The sequence below is a fragment of the Nannospalax galili genome, unplaced genomic scaffold (assembly GCF_000622305.1).
Source record: "Nannospalax galili isolate Female #2095 unplaced genomic scaffold, S.galili_v1.0 scaffold139, whole genome shotgun sequence".
In the NCBI taxonomy this organism is placed as follows: domain Eukaryota; kingdom Metazoa; phylum Chordata; class Mammalia; order Rodentia; family Spalacidae; genus Nannospalax; species Nannospalax galili.
In genome coordinates, this window is record NW_008345884.1 from 1,880,628 (window position 1) to 1,898,203 (window position 17,576).

At 39.5% G+C, this 17,576-nt stretch overlaps 1 protein-coding gene across 1 annotated transcript in view; it reads right to left on the reverse strand.

Moving 5' to 3' along the window:
• Positions 1–17,576, reverse strand: part of Cplane1 (ciliogenesis and planar polarity effector 1) — a 135,699-nt gene that overhangs the window by 83,792 nt on the left and 34,331 nt on the right. Inside the window, exons 18-26 of the mRNA XM_029567798.1 lie at positions 16,141–16,280; positions 15,340–15,557; positions 14,775–14,939; positions 13,037–13,175; positions 8,999–9,108; positions 8,690–8,848; positions 7,669–7,777; positions 4,379–4,670; positions 889–1,822 (exon numbers count right to left, since the gene is read on the reverse strand). Of these exons, the coding sequence (XP_029423658.1) occupies positions 889–1,822; positions 4,379–4,670; positions 7,669–7,777; positions 8,690–8,848; positions 8,999–9,108; positions 13,037–13,175; positions 14,775–14,939; positions 15,340–15,557; positions 16,141–16,280 (2,266 nt within the window). The remainder of the gene's footprint in view (positions 1–888; positions 1,823–4,378; positions 4,671–7,668; positions 7,778–8,689; positions 8,849–8,998; positions 9,109–13,036; positions 13,176–14,774; positions 14,940–15,339; positions 15,558–16,140; positions 16,281–17,576) is intronic.

Here is a 17,576-nt window from a genome sequence, read left to right on the forward strand (position 1 = left end):
CTTATAGGGTTTATACTGAGTACAATATTTTATAACTGTATAAGCCAACTGTAAACCTAAAAATTTACAGCCAGTTTTGAAAGAGATGTATACTTGCTCTGGACCGTGTTACTGAATATATTAAAGCTGTAGTAAAATGATTCTTCTAATCAAGTAGTTATTGAAAATTTTAAAAAAATAATTAAAAAAATAATTCTTCAAAGCACAAAAATTTGCTCCTTAATAATTAGTAGATGTGAAAAGCATTATCATTGAAATCTACCTGATGACTTTACATCCATGCTCAGATGCCAAGGAGCTCAGAAAGTAACCGACTGTGACTAGTAATAATCAGATATATAGAGATTAGAAACGCATGTGCAAACATCTTAATGTCAATTGCATTAAAAATGAATTTTTCTGTATGAAACTGTGTATTTTAATAATGAAATGGAGATCCTTTTCAAAGTTTAAAACCTCATTTAATTTTATGTCTTATAGGGTTTATACTGAGTACAATATTGTAGGGGCTGGAGAAATGGCTCAGCAGTTAAGAGTACTGGCTGCTCTTGCAGAGGACCCAGGTTCAAGTCCTAGCACTCACATGGTAGGTAACAACTATTTGTAATTCCAATTCCAGGGGATCTGAAGCTCTGTTCTGACCTCTACGGGCATTGTACAACACAGGTGCACTTAAATAAATGCAAGCAATATATTCATAAGAGAAAAAAATATATATATATATATTTTTTAAAAGAATTAAAGGACTCTCTTTAAGGATTACAGGGGATGCAGAGTACAATTAAAGAGTCATTAATTTTCCATTACTTTAACAGATGATGAACAATTAATACAGCTTTAATCTAAAATGGTACTTTCTCATTTGTAAAAGGGGGCTGATGTAATTACCTTAATAATGCCACTTTTTGCCTTATATGTAGAAAAATAAGGTTGTTCCAGAAGCCACAATGAGGTAAGAATGGCAGCTGTAGAGGTCTTTACACGAATTACTGGACTGTATTTCCAGTCTGAGTGGCTGAGTGATGAATCACAAAGGAGTCTTCTATCAGACCATCTTATCATCCATTCCACCAGTCTTCCCACACTGCTGAACGCGTTCTTCAGTGGCAGGGGAAGCTCTTCTTGAGGGTTACCGGCACTGCACTGAATTGCTTTGAAACTGTATCTTCCACTTTTAATGGACTTGGGAATCCAAAATGTGTGGCTTGATGATCTCTGAGTTAGGGGTTTCTCTCTTTTGTCATGTTGACTTATATAAATTGACTTTTGTTCTAAACCAAACAACCCTCCCTTTCTTTTATTTTTGGTAATTTCATCTAAAGGGTTCTCTGAAGGGCTGATCTCTTGACTAACTAGTTTTGAAGCTGAGAGAGGCTGCTTGTCTACATTTATGGCACACCCACTGTTTAAGGAGGATGTTTTTTCAGAGTCACACAATTCAGGGAGAACAACAAAACAGGAGCCAGCTCTATACACGTTCTGGCTTTTGCTTTTGCTCTGGCGTTGTTTCAATGTTGTATGTACATCAAAAAGTAAAGAATTAAGTTCATGTTCTCTAAGCTGTCCAGAGAAGCTGGTCAGAAATGGAATGCCAGGATCCTTGGAACTAAGGTCTCTTTCAAGTATGTAACTCAAGAAGAGCTCGAGGAATTTAATGTATTCGTCATCATCACGCTCAAATTCCCAAGCCCCTATTGTAGGAAGTACACTTTGTGATAACTTTTCCTGATCTTTTGTTTGGCGGTTTTCTTTCTGATTACATGTTTTCCTTTTATCAGTGGGCTTGGCAACCAATGTTGATTCCTTGTGATTTGAGGCATTTCTATGATTAAAAAAAAAATTGAAAAAGACAAATTTAACCATTATTGAAATGAAATGATCTTACAATTGATAATAAAAACATTTTATTAAGTCATGTAGCTTTTTGTGTGTGTCTCAAATGAGATATTGGTACCTAACAAAATCTCTAAGTAGTAGAATATTCTATGTCTAAGAACAAATATTCAAAAAGTTTATGTTAAAAGAAATTAAAATGTGTTCACAGAAAGTTCACTATAAAAAAAGCGCATGAGGGACAGCAAGATGGGCCAGCAGCAAAGGTACTTGCTGCCAAGCCTGACAACCCAAGTTTAATCCCTGGAATCTACATGCTAGAAAGAGAATCAACTCCCTCAAGTTGTCCTCTGACCTCCAGAAGCATCCCATGGCATGAGCATGTAACCACCGCCGCCAATACACACAAATAAATAAATGTAAAAAAAAAAACCAAAAAACAAAAAACAAAAAACAAACCAAAACCATGAATGTTCTCAGGAGGTGAAAACAGATCCTCTAATACACAGCAGAATTTAGAAATACAAAGTCAACAAAATGACAAGCTACCAGTATGCACTGTAGGGCGCCAGGTTTCTCCTTCCACTGCCCTTTTTGGCCCTTAGACAAGTGAACAGTAGTACTGTTCCTTTTAGTTTCACCACAAAAATGTTTGGAATCTTTAAAACACTACTGTGAAAACAGCTGCTATGAAACATGTTGGCAGGCATCTTAGTTGTCAGCTACAACTGTTTACAAGTATCTCCTTTCAACACAGCCTTTAGGCAAGAACACAGATTCTCAGAGCTCTCAGAAAGAGAAAAGCTGTGAGGCACTTGGGCTCAGGCCAGCAGGTCTTCTCACCTAGAATACACAAAAGCAGCCTACAAGATATTTTTGTGTATTTAAGCACAACTGTTTTGTAAAGCAACTACACTATTTAAGTTGTGTGCATGCCTTTGGTCTCAGCACTCACTTGGGAGGCAGAGGTAGGCAGATCTCTGTGAGCTCAAAGGCCAGCCCAGTCTACATAGCAAGTTCAGGCCACCTGGGGCTACAAGGAGACCCTGTCTCAAAAAGACAAGGAAAAAAAAAAAAACACCAAGTACACTATTTAAAATATTAGATATGGTTCAAGTATATGTTTGGAGTAGAGGTGATAATTTAACTTAAGCAGAATCAAAATTATTGTTGCTTATAGTTTTAAGTCATGAAATGACAAATTGCATTGCAGTTATATGCAGAATTATGACCAAAACAACCCAATGGCTTAAATCACAGTTTATACAATAAGCAAGAATGTGCCAACAATTCATGGACACATCAAAGATGAAAGTGCAAGTTCCTTCCTTGGAAATCCTCAAAAATGATATGGCTAACACAATCACATAAAACCATCAAACTATGGGTTAAGTATCCTTTATCTGAAACACTCAAGACCAGAAATGTTTTGAAGTTGGTTGTGGTTTCTTTTGGGGAGGGAGGATGGTAATATCTGCATATACTTAATGGGATGTCTTCATGATAAGGCCCAAGTCTTATAGCTTAGTGACACAACAATTATCTGTGATGTACAAGGGCTTGAATTCTAGCACCAGCACCGAAACACACACACAAACAAAGCAAAACAAGATTCATTTATGTTTCAAAAGTAACCCTATAATCCTCATACATAATGGTCTGTAGGAAATTCTGTACAGTATTTCTAGTGTGCCTGAACTTCAACTTTGGCCAGTTATAGGAAATCAGGTATGGAAGTTTCAACTTTTGGTATTATATTGGATCTTTTTTTTTTTTTTTTTTTTTTGGAGACAGGGTCTCCCTGTAGCCCTAGATGGCCTTGAACTCAAAGAGATCTGCCTGCCTCTGCCTCCCTAGTGCTGGGATGAAAAGTGTTCACCACCACACCTGACATACTTGATCTTGAAGCCGAATCTCATTTTAGGTTTTCAGAACAGTCATGTTCAACTTGTATTTAAATCTAAAGATTAAGCTAGGTGTGGTGATGTACAACTTTTGTCCCAGTTCTAGGCCTGCCAGAGCTACAAAGTAAAACCCTGTCTCAAACAAACGAAAATAATAAATCTAAAGAGTATTTTAAAACAGAACTCAGGGAGCTAGAGAGATGGCTCAGCAGTTAAGAGCATTGGCTACTCTTGCAGAGGACTCAGGTTCAATTCCCAGCACCCACATGTCAGCTAACAATGGTCCATTACCTCCAGTTCCAGGGGATCCGACACCCTCTTTTGACCTCCATGGGCACTGCACAACATGGGTATACTTACATAGAGGCAATACACTCATACACATAAAATTAAAGTAACAAAATATTTTAAGAGCACAACTCTAAGTCCTCCACTGAATTCTAAAATTTTGTCTACTCATCTGATTTTATAATTATTCCATAATTCAATAATATTTAAAAAGAATTTTCAAATGTATACACTCATAATTTGCTTGTGAGTATAGAGGTTAGCACTTATCTATTTTCATATTGTTAAATCAGCTCATCTCACTTGTACTTTCTTCCAAAGTAAATACTTATAATAAGAGATCTCAGGTATACCTTTGATAGAAATGGATCCAAGTTTTCTCTTCAAACGACAAAGCTTCAGAGAACGTATCTGTATCACTGTGCACCAGAGAACTACCCAGTTCTGTGAGGGTACTTCTGCTCAAGCTAGTTCCCAGGGAAAACCTGTCAAAACCTGGAGCCATATCTGGTTTTTCTTCTTCGTCTGGTTCCCATATATTCACTTCAAAAGCACCTATGTTCCTCTGCACACGTTTTAGGGCTTTCACTCTTACTTTATGGGCAGACTGCATGACAACAGACATTAGTTCCTCAGTCTGAGGACCTAGGAAGAAAAGAACCAAAGGCTTATGGTTCGTTAAAATGCTTCAACTCAAGATTTAAGGTCAGGTATGGTAGTGCATGCCTGCAATCCCAGCACTCAGGAGGCAGAGTCAGAAGGGTTGGCCTGGGTTCAAGGCCAGCCTTATTTACACAGTGTGTATCAAGGCCATCATGGCTACACGGTAAGACCCAGTCTCAAAACTAAAGAACGGACGGAAGGGAGGGAGGGAGGGATCCAATTCTGCCTATTTTAGTCCTTCTGGAGACATGAAATCAAACTAAAAACTAAGGCTTATTTCCATAGTCTTACAGATTATGTTTTCTTTTGTATCTATTGGAAAGCTATGGCCCATTTTTAAAAACGAAACTACAGAAGCTAAGGTCCATTTAAAGAACAATAAAAGAGAAAGAACCCAGGTTCTCTGTCACACATTTTTTAAAAGTATATCCTGGAGAAAAATAAATAAATAAAGTTACTTAGATGTTTTGGATAACTAGGTTACATAACAAGACTGTCTCAAAACAAAAACAAAAGGAAAGGCCAGGGCGGGTGGAACTCAGCAAAGGCCGAGTTCAAGGCCAGCCTGGTCTACATAGCAAGTTCCAGATTAGCTGAGGCTACAGTGAGACCCTGTCTCAAAAAAACAAAAATAAAATTAATTAATTAACTAATTTAAAAATTCCCCACCAAAAAAATCCCACCACGGCTGAGGAAGGTATTTCTGATGGAAGTACAATGGACAGCTGGGTAGACTAGGCAGCAAGCCCATCTCGGTGTGCTTGCATCCCTCAGTGATAAGCCTACTATGTCAAATTGCTGGAGGCCCTTTGTGCAGAGCACCAAATCAACCTAACTAAGGTTGGTGACAACAAATTAAGAGAAAGCCCCATGAAGTAACCGGTTGAAGTTGTGCAGTGGTTGAAGACTATGGCAAAGGTCTCAGGACAAGGATGTTACTGAAGAGAACTTCAATGCAAGAAACAAGTAAAAAAAAAAAAAAAAGTTTCATTTTCTTAAAAACAAAATCAAGACATGTAATTGTAAATAGAGAACAACTAAGATTATTTTCTAGTCCCACAAATTGGAGAAAAAGAGAATGTTAGAATACCTATAGCAAAAATTTGGGTTGCCGGGCGTGGTGGCTCATACCTTTAATCCCAGCACTTGGGAGGCAGAGGCAGGCGGATCTTTGTGAGTTCAAGGCCAGCCTGGTCTACACAGTGAGTTCCAGGACAGCTGGGGCTACAGTGAGACCCTGTCTCAAAAAAACAAAAACAACAAAAAAAATTGGGTTACAATACTGTAGCAAAAACTGCAGGTATCTTTCTTACTATGAGTAATGAGAAATAATAGGTAAAGTTTTGAAGACTGTGTTAAAAATTTTAAACATTATTAACACACAAAGGATATTTTAGAGGATAACAAAAAAATACTAAGAAAAACATACATCACAAATGCATGTAGAACTGTGCAGCGCACAACTGTGCACAGCTAGAAGCATGTACTAGCTGCATTTCTAAAAAATATAAAGAATAATGTAAATACTTCTACAGCTGATGTACTGTAGTGGCAAAGCACATGCTTAACATGCAAGAAGCCTGAGTTTGTTCTCCAGCATCACAAAAAGGAAAAAAAAAGGAGGTGCAGGAAAAGTAGAAAATGTTAAATGGCAGATTTTATGTTACATATATTTTGCCACAATAAAAGAAAATTCTACAAGGCCATGTTGAATGTACAGGATAAAATTATAAGCATAAACAATCTTAAAGAGGAAGAATACTAGTTTTTTTTGTTGTTGTTCTTGTTGTTGTTTGGCTTTTTGAGACAGGGTCTGCCTGTAGCCCCAGCTGTCCTGAACTCACTATGTAAACCAGGCTGGCCTTGAACTCACAGAGATCCACCTGCCTCTGCCTCCCGAGTGCTGGGACTAAAGGCATGTGCCACCATGACCAACTAGAAATATTAGCTTTTAAAAAATATTTTATTATCTTTATTTTATGTGTACGAGAGTATTGCCTACATGTGTGTAAGCGTACCCATGTCATACAATGCCCACGGAGGTCAGAGGAGGGTGCTGAATTCCCCTGGAACCAGAGTTCCAGACAGTTATTAGCCACCACATAGGTGCTGGGAATTAAACCTGGGTCCTCTGCAAGAGCAGCCAGTCCTCTTAACCACTGAGCCATGTCTCCAGCCCAAGGAGAATACTAACATCCATGAAATGTGCAAAGTGCCGTATGCTCTAATTCATTTCACTTCACTTCATTTTTGAAATAAAATCTTGCTGTATTGACCAGGATGGTTTAAATGTACTGGTTCAAGTGATCCTCCTACTTCAGCCTACCAAGTAACTAAGACTCCAGGCACACACTACCATTCCTAGACCACAGGCTCATTTTATGTCTCCATTTTGTTCAATCCTGTCAATACATATTGATCAAACAGGTTATGTAATGATTATTTTACTTATAAATAGGGAAATGAGGCTCAGAGAGTTTGAACAACTTGTGTAAGGCACAGTTGCTGACACAGCCATGATGTGACATAACCTCCATCTAGCTCTGAAGCAAAGCAATACTTTCCACAATGCAGGAAATGTTGTCCACCTTCTCATAGTCCATCTTAGGGAGAGGCAGAAAGTCACAGATACCAAGGTGGCAGAAAATAAGATCATCTTGGGTGGGGCCAGAGAGACGGCTCAGCAGTTAAGATCACTTACTGCTCGTCAAGAGGACTTGGTTTAAGTTCCCAGCACTCACATTGGGCGGCTCACAACTGCCTACAACTCCAGTTCCAAGGGTACTGAAGTCTTTTTCTAGCTTCTGAGGGCACTTGCACACACATGGCATACATACATACATACATACATACATACATACAGACACACACACACACACACACACACACACACACACATATAGGGAAATAAAAATAAATCTCTTTTAAAAAGAGCATCTTCAGCAATGTACCCATTAGACATCTGAGAAATAACAAATACCTTTCACAACACAGTGTCTGAGTCTCTGTTGAAGAGAGTGGTATTTTTCTCTTAAAGGTACTCTTATGACCTCAGGGTTGGGAAATGCTTTCACAAAAATTTCTGCTACCTTCAGAAAAAAAAATTTAAAGATCAGTCTCTTTTTTCTTTTAATTCTTCAAGCATTTTAATCAAAACATAAATAGTTAATTTCTGGTGTCCATCCAAGCTACCCTTTGAGCATGTGCCTGCCTTCTGAAATTCAGCATCATTTTTTTTCTTTTATATTAAATTTTAAAATATATGACAAAATTATGTATTTGATGGGTGCTAAATATCTCATCAAAATAACATTTCAATCACCAAACACAGTAACCACTGTACGCATGTGTACACATGTATATCCGCACTTATCAAATTTCAGGTAAACTGTGCCGTATCACTAACTACAGTCACCACGCTGTACATTAGCTCCCTAGAACTGATTTATCTTATCACTGAAAGTTTGGACCCCTTAGCCAACATCTCTCTATGTCTTTTTTCATTCTTTTAAACAAGGAGTAGTTTTATTTTTCTCTGCACTTAGAATCAACAACAATAAGAAAATCTCCTGTGGAAAAATATAATGAAATGCAGGAGGGAAAAATTATAATGAAATGCAGGAGGCTAATGCACTAATACATTAGTGCATTTGCCTCAAGGAACTATGAGAACTCTGATTAGTCTGTGAAATGGAGAAGATGTTGGAGGTTACGAGAGGCGTGACTTATTGAGGGACATCTCCTAATTTCTACCACACTTCTAACACCTCCCTATCTCCACCACACCCCAGGCCTGGCAACCACCATTTTCTTCTCTGCTTCTATGAGTTTTTTGTATTCTACACATAAGTGAGATCATACAGTAACTGTCTTTCTGAACCTGGAGGACATGATGCAAAATGAAATAAGCCAGACACAGAAAGGCCTTGCTTAAAGTAAAATAAAAATCTTGTAAGGTATCTGATTCAGATTTAGTTTATTTTTACCTATAATCATATTACCTTTCTGATTGGTGGTAGCTCTCCAATAAGGCTCAAAATTATGTCCTGAATAAGTTCTTCAATATTAAAATACCGCGAGAAAGGTAGCATTCTACAAGCCCATTCCAGTGCATGAAAACAGTGTTCAACCATACAAGAATCAAACTCCACGTCGAGGTCCTAAAGAGATATTGGAAAGAGTGCCTCTTCAGTTGATATGGTAAGTTCAGAACGCGTTCAAAAGGATATTTTACTACAGACAGTAAACTCTTCTACTAAGCAATAATTTCCCAAGTAACATTTATTTTCCATTCTTGTACTGGTAAGTACCTTTCCTCCCTTCACATTTTCTCTTGCCTTCTGATACTGCCTGCAACTGTACGATAATTGATCACGAATATGCAACATCCAGCACAAAGCACAGAGTTCTCTGAAGCAACCTAAAAAAAATACAAAAACGAAAGAAAATTATGTGAGTATGTACATCCCTGGTGATTATTTGTTTTCAAAATAAAAGTCATTACTCTGCTGATTATAAAAGTGCAGGGGTTGGGTAGATGGCTCAAGAGATAAAGCGCTTGCTGATGTGCAAGTGTGAGGATCAGAGTTTGGATTCCCAGCACCATGTAAATTCCAGGCAGGTGGGGTAGACTGCCTGTAATCCTAGGGCTTGATGAGATAAAGACAGGATCCCCAGAGCAAGCTGGCTAACCTGATGTGCTGGATAGCTTTAGTGTCAACTTGACACATCTGGGTAGAGGGAGCCTCAATTGGGGAACCGCCTTCATTGGACTGGCCTTTGGTCAAGTCCATGGGGCACCTTCTTGATTGTTGAGTGATGTGGGAGGGCCTAGCCCACTTCAGGTGGTGCCATCCCTGGGCAGGTGGGCCTGTGTTGCATAAGAAAGCAGGCTGAGCAGGGGCCAGGGGAGCAAGCCAGTAAGCAGTGTTCCTCCAAGGCCTGTGCTCCAGCTCCTGCCTCCAGGTTCCTGCCCCAAGTTGCTACCTTGGGCTCCCTGATGAACTGTGACCCAGGAGATGTAAGCTAAATAAACCCTTTCCTCCCCAAGTTGGTAGTGGTCAGAGTGTTTTGTCACAGCAATGGAGACACAAACTAGGACACCTGACTAATCACATCAGTGAGCTTTGAGCTCAAGTGTGAGACCTCGCCTCAACCTATTAGGTGGAGAGCGATCCAGGAAGACACCTAATGTCAATCTCTGGCTTCCACATACATACACATGCATACACACACACACAAACACACAAACTAATGCAAATATACATACACACATCAAAAAAATTAAAATGTGCTCACTGTAAACATCTTATATAAAAGCCATGGAAATCCTTCCAAATTTTTTATGCATATTATTTCATACATATCGGTTATATGACTATATAAAAACATATTTACTAAGTAACTTAATTTACTACCCACTAACTTGTTTAATTAATTAATAACATAGATACTATTCAAGTCTGACATATAGCTCTGTATCATATAGTCATTCAGAATATTACTTATTTTTTACAATGCTGGGAATTGAACCCAGGCTTCACACATGGTAGGCAAGTGCTTTACCACTGAGCTGCAACCAACTGATAGGCATTTTGCTCAAACTTTTTTTTTTATTTATTATTTTTATTTTATGTGTACGCATGTATTGCCTACATGTAGGTGAGTGCACCTGTGTTGTGCAATGCCCACAGAGGACAGAAGAGGCTGTTGGATCCCCTGGAACTGGAGTTACAGGCAGTTGTTAGCTGCCATGTGGGGGCTGGGATTCGAACCCAGGTCTTCTACAAGAACCGTCAGTGTTCTTAATCACTGAGCCATCTCTCCAGCTCTTCTTCTGACCTCTGTGAGCATTGCATGACATAAGCACACTTACATACATGAAGGCAAAACACTCAAATACATTAAAAAAAAAACCCAACTAACTAGATAATAGAATTAGTCACAAGAAGGACATACTAATATACTTAGCATGACAGTGCACACCTGTAACCTCAGTTCTTGAAAGGCTGAGGCAGGAGGATCATGACCTCAGGCCAGTCTATGTTACAGAACACATGAGCCTATCTCAAAAACACAAAAACAAATAAGCAAATCATATGAAAACCAAACTATAATGAGGGAAAAGCTACCTCCAAAACAAATAAGGGCATATTAACATAAAGCTCGTGATTTTTTGGCCATCAAATTAATCTGAAGGAATTACATATTTTAGCATACTACTTCAAGAGATATAAAAGAATTATGTTAATTAACTAAAAAATTCTACTTCTAGCCAGACCTGGTGGCACAAACCTTTGATCCCAGCACGTGGGAGAGAGAAGCAGGCAGAGGCAAGAGGATCTCTGTGAGTTCAAGGCCAGCCTGGTCTACACAGTGAGTCCAGGCCAGCTGGAGCTACAGGGAGACCCTGTCTCAAAAAGACCAAAAAAAGAAAAAAGAAAAAAATTCCACTTCTGTGAGTCTACCTAAGGAAATAATTCAAAATACAAAGCAGAATTGATGTGCCAAGGGCTGAAAAAATGACTCAGTAGTTAAGAGCACTGGCTGCTCTTGCAGAGGACCTGGGTTCAACTCTCAGTACACAACTGGTGGCTAACAACTGTCCATAACACCAGTTCCAGGGGAATCCAATACCCTCTTCTGACCTCTACAGGGATTGCACGACACGGGTGCACTTAGAAACATGCAGACAATACATTCATACACATAAAATAAAAGTAATAAATAAATTATTTTTTTAAAAAAAGAATTGAGCTGAAGAGATGGCTCAGTAGTTAAGAGCACTGACTGCTCTTGCAGAAGACCCAGTTCAATTCCCAATACCCACATGTCAGCTAACAACTGTCCATATCTCCAGTTCCAGAGGAATCTGATATTCTCTTCTGACGTCCATGGGCACTGCATAACACAGGGGCACTTACATACATGCAGGCAATACACTCATAGACATAAAATAAAAATAATAAAATATTAATAAAAAATAATTGATGTGCCAGAGGCAGCTTAAAGATGTAACAAATAAAGTATATTTTAATGTTTGCTAATAAAAGCCATTAAAGTTAATACTTATGTCTATAAAATGGAAAAAAGCTTAGGTGGAATAGGTTAAGGTAGAAAAGCAGGAAACAAAATTGGTTCATCACTTCTGAAAGGTTCAAAGCCTACCCACTGAACAGTGCTTACAGCATATCCTTATTGAAAGAGAATGATCAAAAAAAGGTATTCTTGAATGCTGAAATTCCAAATTTAAACAATGAAGTAATGACAATGTCATAATTATCACAATTTGATTTATATAATAAAATTCTAAATTTGGAGCTGGAGAGATGGCTCAGCAGTTAAGAACACTAGCTGTTCTTGTAGAGGACCCAAGTTCAATTCCCAGCACCCACATGGTGGCTAAAAACAGTATATAACTCCAGTTCCAGGGGATTCAATGTCGTCTTCTGACCTCTGCAGGCATTGTATGACACGGTGCACTTACATAGATGCAAGAATACATTCATACATGTAAAATTAATTAATTATTTAATACCACACATATAATGCATGTTATTGTTAAAATACACCATCTGGAGCCAGGCGTGATGGTGCACACCTTTAATCCCAGCAGAGACAGGTGGATCTAGGTGAGTTCAAGGCCAGCCTGATCTACATAGTGAGTTCAAAGCCACCTGGGGCTATAGGGAGACCCTGTCTCAAAAAGACCAAAAAAAAATTTTTTTAAAGGGGGCTGGAAAGGTGGCTCAGAGGTTAAGAACACTGGTTGTTCTTGCAAAAGACCCGGGTTTGAATCCCAGCACTCCATGGCAGCTAACAACTGTCCATAACTCTAGTCCCAGGGGATATGACAGCCTCTTCTGACCTCTGCGGGCATTGCAGACATGGGTGCACTTACCTACACGCAGGCAATAGACAAGCATAAAATAAAAATAATAAATAAAATTAAAAAAAAGAAATACACCATCTGTGTGTGAACCTCAAAGTAAAATGTCATAGAGCAGGGCTGGAGAGATGGCTCAGCTGGTTAAGAGCACTGACTGCTCTTGCAGAGGACCCGGGTTCGATTCCCAGTACCCACATGGCAGCTACTAACCATCCTTAACTTCAGTTCCAAGGGACTCCGATGCCCTCTTCTGACCTCGGCAGCATTGCACGACACGGGTGCACTCACAAACATGCAGGAAATACACACATACACATAAAATAAAAATAAATAGAATATTTAAAAAAATCAGAGAGCAAACTATACTTGAGTCAATAGTTTATAAAGTTTGCCAAATCAAAGGAAAAACATATCACAGTTCATATCTGGCCTTCCAAACCATTAGCTCATTTTGACACACCTAGTGCTCTAATGGAAACTTCATCAAGTTTGTGGTCTGCTGCTGCTCCAGGTCTGAAGAATGCTATGCCTCCTCTACAGTAATCAAGTAGAGATTCAGGGAAGGAACTCAGTGAGGAAAGGGAGCCTTTCATGCGAATCTGGAAAGAATGACAGAATATGTTAATTATCAGTAGAATACGTAATCTAGAAAAGGAAACTATCAAGTGAGGTCATCAAGAGAAACCACACAGAACAGGGAGTAGTAGGTGCTCCTCTGCTACAAGGGAAACAGCTCTGCAATCAGCTGCACTTTCAGAAACTCAGTTCCCAAATTTGATTCAAGACATTCATTCACTAGATCATACCTGAAGAGGAAAGGTATGCTAGCTAAACCACGTACATTCTCTTGTCACTCAGCTTTGCCCATATTCATCTCTGTCTCTACATTCAAGAGAAAGAAAATTAAAGTATTTAAATCTCATCTGACAGTAACTGTGCTAGCCATGGTGGTGCACATCTTTAATCCCAGCACTTGAGAGGTAGAGGCAGGCAGATCGCTGAGAGAACGAGTCCAGCTTGGCCTACCTAGCAAGTTCCAGGTCAGCTACAGGGAGATCCCGTCTCAAAAGACAAAGAGAGAGAGAGAGAGAGAGAGAGAGAGAAAGTAACTGTGCAATACCTAAAACAAAAAACGAATACAAAAAAACCTTATACCCATAACTTTAAAAAACGAATCTATGAATGACAGAAATAGAAAGCCATCATTTGGTAACACCTGAAAAATAATGACTCTAGACAAGGATCATCAATAAATGTCAAACTAGAAGGAAGTTGATAGGTTGATGGGGAACCTGATACAGTCTTTAATCCCAGGTAGAGGCAGAAGGATCTCTGTGAGCTTGAGGCCAGGACTACACAGTGAAACTCTGTTATACACACACACACACACACACACACACACACACACACACATAGAGGGGCTGAGGAAATAGCTCAATGGACAAAGTGCTTGCTATGAAAACATGAGGAGCTGAGTTCAGATCCTCAGAATCCATATAAACCAGGACACAGGAATATGAGTCTGTAATCAGGGCTTCTATGGCAAAATGAGAGGTGGAGACAGAATGCCCGGAAGTGTGAAGGCCACCATCCCCGCATATCCAACAGCAGCTAGCAAGAAGAAGCCCCGTTTAAAACAAGGCAGAAGGTGAGGACTGACACCCACTGGACCTCCACACACATGCTACAGCATGCACAAACTTGCACATACACACATACATTCTACACATACACAAAACACTAAAAATAAAAGCTAATTTTTGTCAGGCACGGTGGCACACATCTACAAAGGTAGATCCCAACACTCAGGAAGCTGAGTTCAGGGCTAGCCTGAACTAACTCTGTCCATATTAAAAAGTGAAAAATGAAAACCAGTCAGGCATGGTGGCACATGCCTTTAATCCCAGCACTTGGAAGGCAGAAACAGGCGGATCTTTGTGAATTCAAGGCCAGTGTGGTCTACAGAATGTGTTCCAGGCCAGCTGGGGCTACAGGGAGACCCTGTCTCAAAAAAACAAAAAAAAAAAAAAGTATTTAGAATTAGATAAAGAGACATATTCAGTGTCCTACTCAGCTACAGAACAAGTGAGTTAGTGGAAGACAGGACAGAAAGCCCAGAACCAAACTGAGCTGCACCACCACACCCGGCTATATTTCAGTTTTCCTAACGGCATGTGAATGCCTAAGATGCTTCATACCTTCTGCATGACTTTTCTTGCCCACCTCAGCTTCAAGATGTACCACTGTGCTAGAGGAAAAGAACATCGTGCTGCCCGGAAAAGCAAGAGAACTCGCTGAAGGATTCCAGACACTTTTTGTCGATTATCTTTTTCAGCTTTTAAAAGAAGATTGTCACCATGTTCCTGAGGACAACAGAACAGTTATCTATTACTAAAACTACTATCACCTGCATTTTACAGATGAGGAAACTTAAAAATTTGTTTGGTATGTTACTAAGACCACACACTTAGCACACAGCTATGCTGGGAAACCAGAAATCTGTCCTCAGATCCTTTTTGTTGTTGTTGAGACAGGTCTCCTTAGTAGTCCCAGCTGACCTGGAACTCACTATGTAGACCATGTTGGCCTGGATCTCACAGAGATCAGCCTGCTTCTGCTTTCTGGGTGATTAAAGGCATGTGCTACCACACCCGACTACTAGATCTTATATTTAGTATTGACATGATAATTATTATCAGGGTATTTTAAAAATTGGACAAAATCAACTTTAAATTAACCAAAAGAATACTGCACTGAGCTTACTTCACTAAGAACAGCTGGCTGGGGACAATACAGTGGAGGAGCTGGAAGATACAAGTCGACAGGCACTAAGCCCCACAGCCTCTTACTAAAGTCTTTGGCAGAGTCCATCAATAGCTGCAGTGTCTCTGAAACAATATCTGCACCAGCCATGACTGATGCTTTCAGCACTTCTTGCACAGACCCAAACAGCAGATTAGCATCTTCTTCTTCAATGGGATCTACCAAACATAAAATGAGATGAAATGAAGCCAGGCAGTGTAGATCATGATTGTAATTCCAGGACTCAGGAGAAGCCTGAGGCAAGAAGACTGACTGCATGGCCAAGGTCAGACAGGTAACTAATGAAACCTTGTCCCAAAGCTAGTAAGTATAAACCTATGTATGAAAAAACCAAAGTATCATTCCAATATGGGTTTTTTTTCCTAGTGCTAGAGATTTGAACTAGGGCCTCTCTGGCGCCAAGCAAGTCTTCTACTCAGTTACATCCCCAGCCCACAAGTATTTTTTCACCTGACAACAGTTTTCTTTTCTTTTTTTTTTTTCCTTTTTATGGTGCTTGGGATTGAACCTAGGGCTTTGCATAGTCCAGGCAAGTGCTCTACCAGTGAGCTCTAATCCCAGCTCATCTGTCCTCATAGGCACTCCCATGATCAAGTATAAATATCCTTAAATTTTTGATAAGTTTTTTCAAAATGTTATTCAATTTCTAGGATGTTCTCTCATTAACTGTTCAACTAAGTAGTCATAAGCTTTTGTAGTATCATAAAGTTTATATCAACCTGATACCCTTAGGTAACACACCTGTAAATTGCTTATATTTTGAGCCCTTTGCACTTTTTGTTTCCAAAGTGGCTGGCTGACCTAAAAAACACTGCAGTTTTTCCTGGAAAATCTGTGCTGGTGTCATATTTAATGGCAGCTTCACACCTTTTTTCTTGGACCTGAAATGACATCAAATTAAGGGAAAGAAATTCAAATTTTGAAAAAAAGGAAAGATTTCATACTTCAAGAACTGAATGTGAGCATATTTAAGAAACTAAAGAGTCCCTTCCTTTATTCATCTTACTCACAAAAAGGAAACACTATATAAGGCTCTTCCCATGAACCCAATAATCTCCCCATTCCAAGTGCCGACTATACCCTTCATATGTACTCTATCCAAAATAAAGCAAAGCTTCTTTGTCAAATGCATTTGCTCATGCTTAGGATGTTCTCTCATTAGCTGCTCAACTCACCAGATCCTCCCTACCCTTCAGCGCCCACTTCAAAGGACAGCTACACGAGTGTTTCTGGCTCACCCTCACTTGCTATTGCCTTCTCTCCATTAGGCTATTGGTACTTGTCTTATCCCACTATGGAAATTATAATACTGTTTGGTCTTATTCATTATAAAGTGTAAGTGCCTTAAGTTTATACCTAATAAAATGCCTGACATAGAGCTTTGTAATGATCTGTTACTTAATAAATCTATGGTAGACTATTGACTGAAAAATACATAAAAGACTCCACAATGTTATAATATTCCAAAAAGTTTAAAATTAGAGCTTAATTGACCTAAAACACAAATCCTCACACAGTATACTGATGCATGCCTATCCCAGCACTAGGGAGACTGAGGCAGAAGGATATTGAGTTTGAGGCCAGCCTGGGCTACACAGTGAGATCTCATCTAGAAAGAAGAAAGAGAAGACAGAGGAAGAGGAAGAGGAAAGGAAAAGGGAAAGCAACCCCCAAATCCTATTTGGGATAAACTCCCCTACTGACTAATTGACCTTCTAGAATATTACTAACACAGCCGGGTGTGGTGGCGTATGCCTTTGATCCCAGGACTGGGGGGGGGGGGGGGGGGGGCGTGCCTAGAGAAAGTCAGATCTCTGTGAGTTCAAGGCCAGCCTGGTCTACATAGGGAGTTCTAGGCCAGGTGGGGGTAGGGGGAGACCCTTTCTCAAAAAAAAACCAAAAAAAAAAAAAAAAGAATATTACTAACACATAAATATGTTGCATAAATGTTTCAGCACAAACAAGTAAACCACTGAGCCACAGTCCCACACAGTAATCACTAGAGCAAGTGGTAACTTAATTTAAAATTAAAATGAAGGCCAGTTGAGGTAGCGCACGCCTTTGATCCCAGCACTTGGGAGGCAGAGGCAGGCGGATCTTTGTGAGTTCAAGGCCAGCCTGGTCTATGTAGTGAGTTCAGGTCAGCTGGGACTACAAGGAGACCCTGTCTCAAAAAG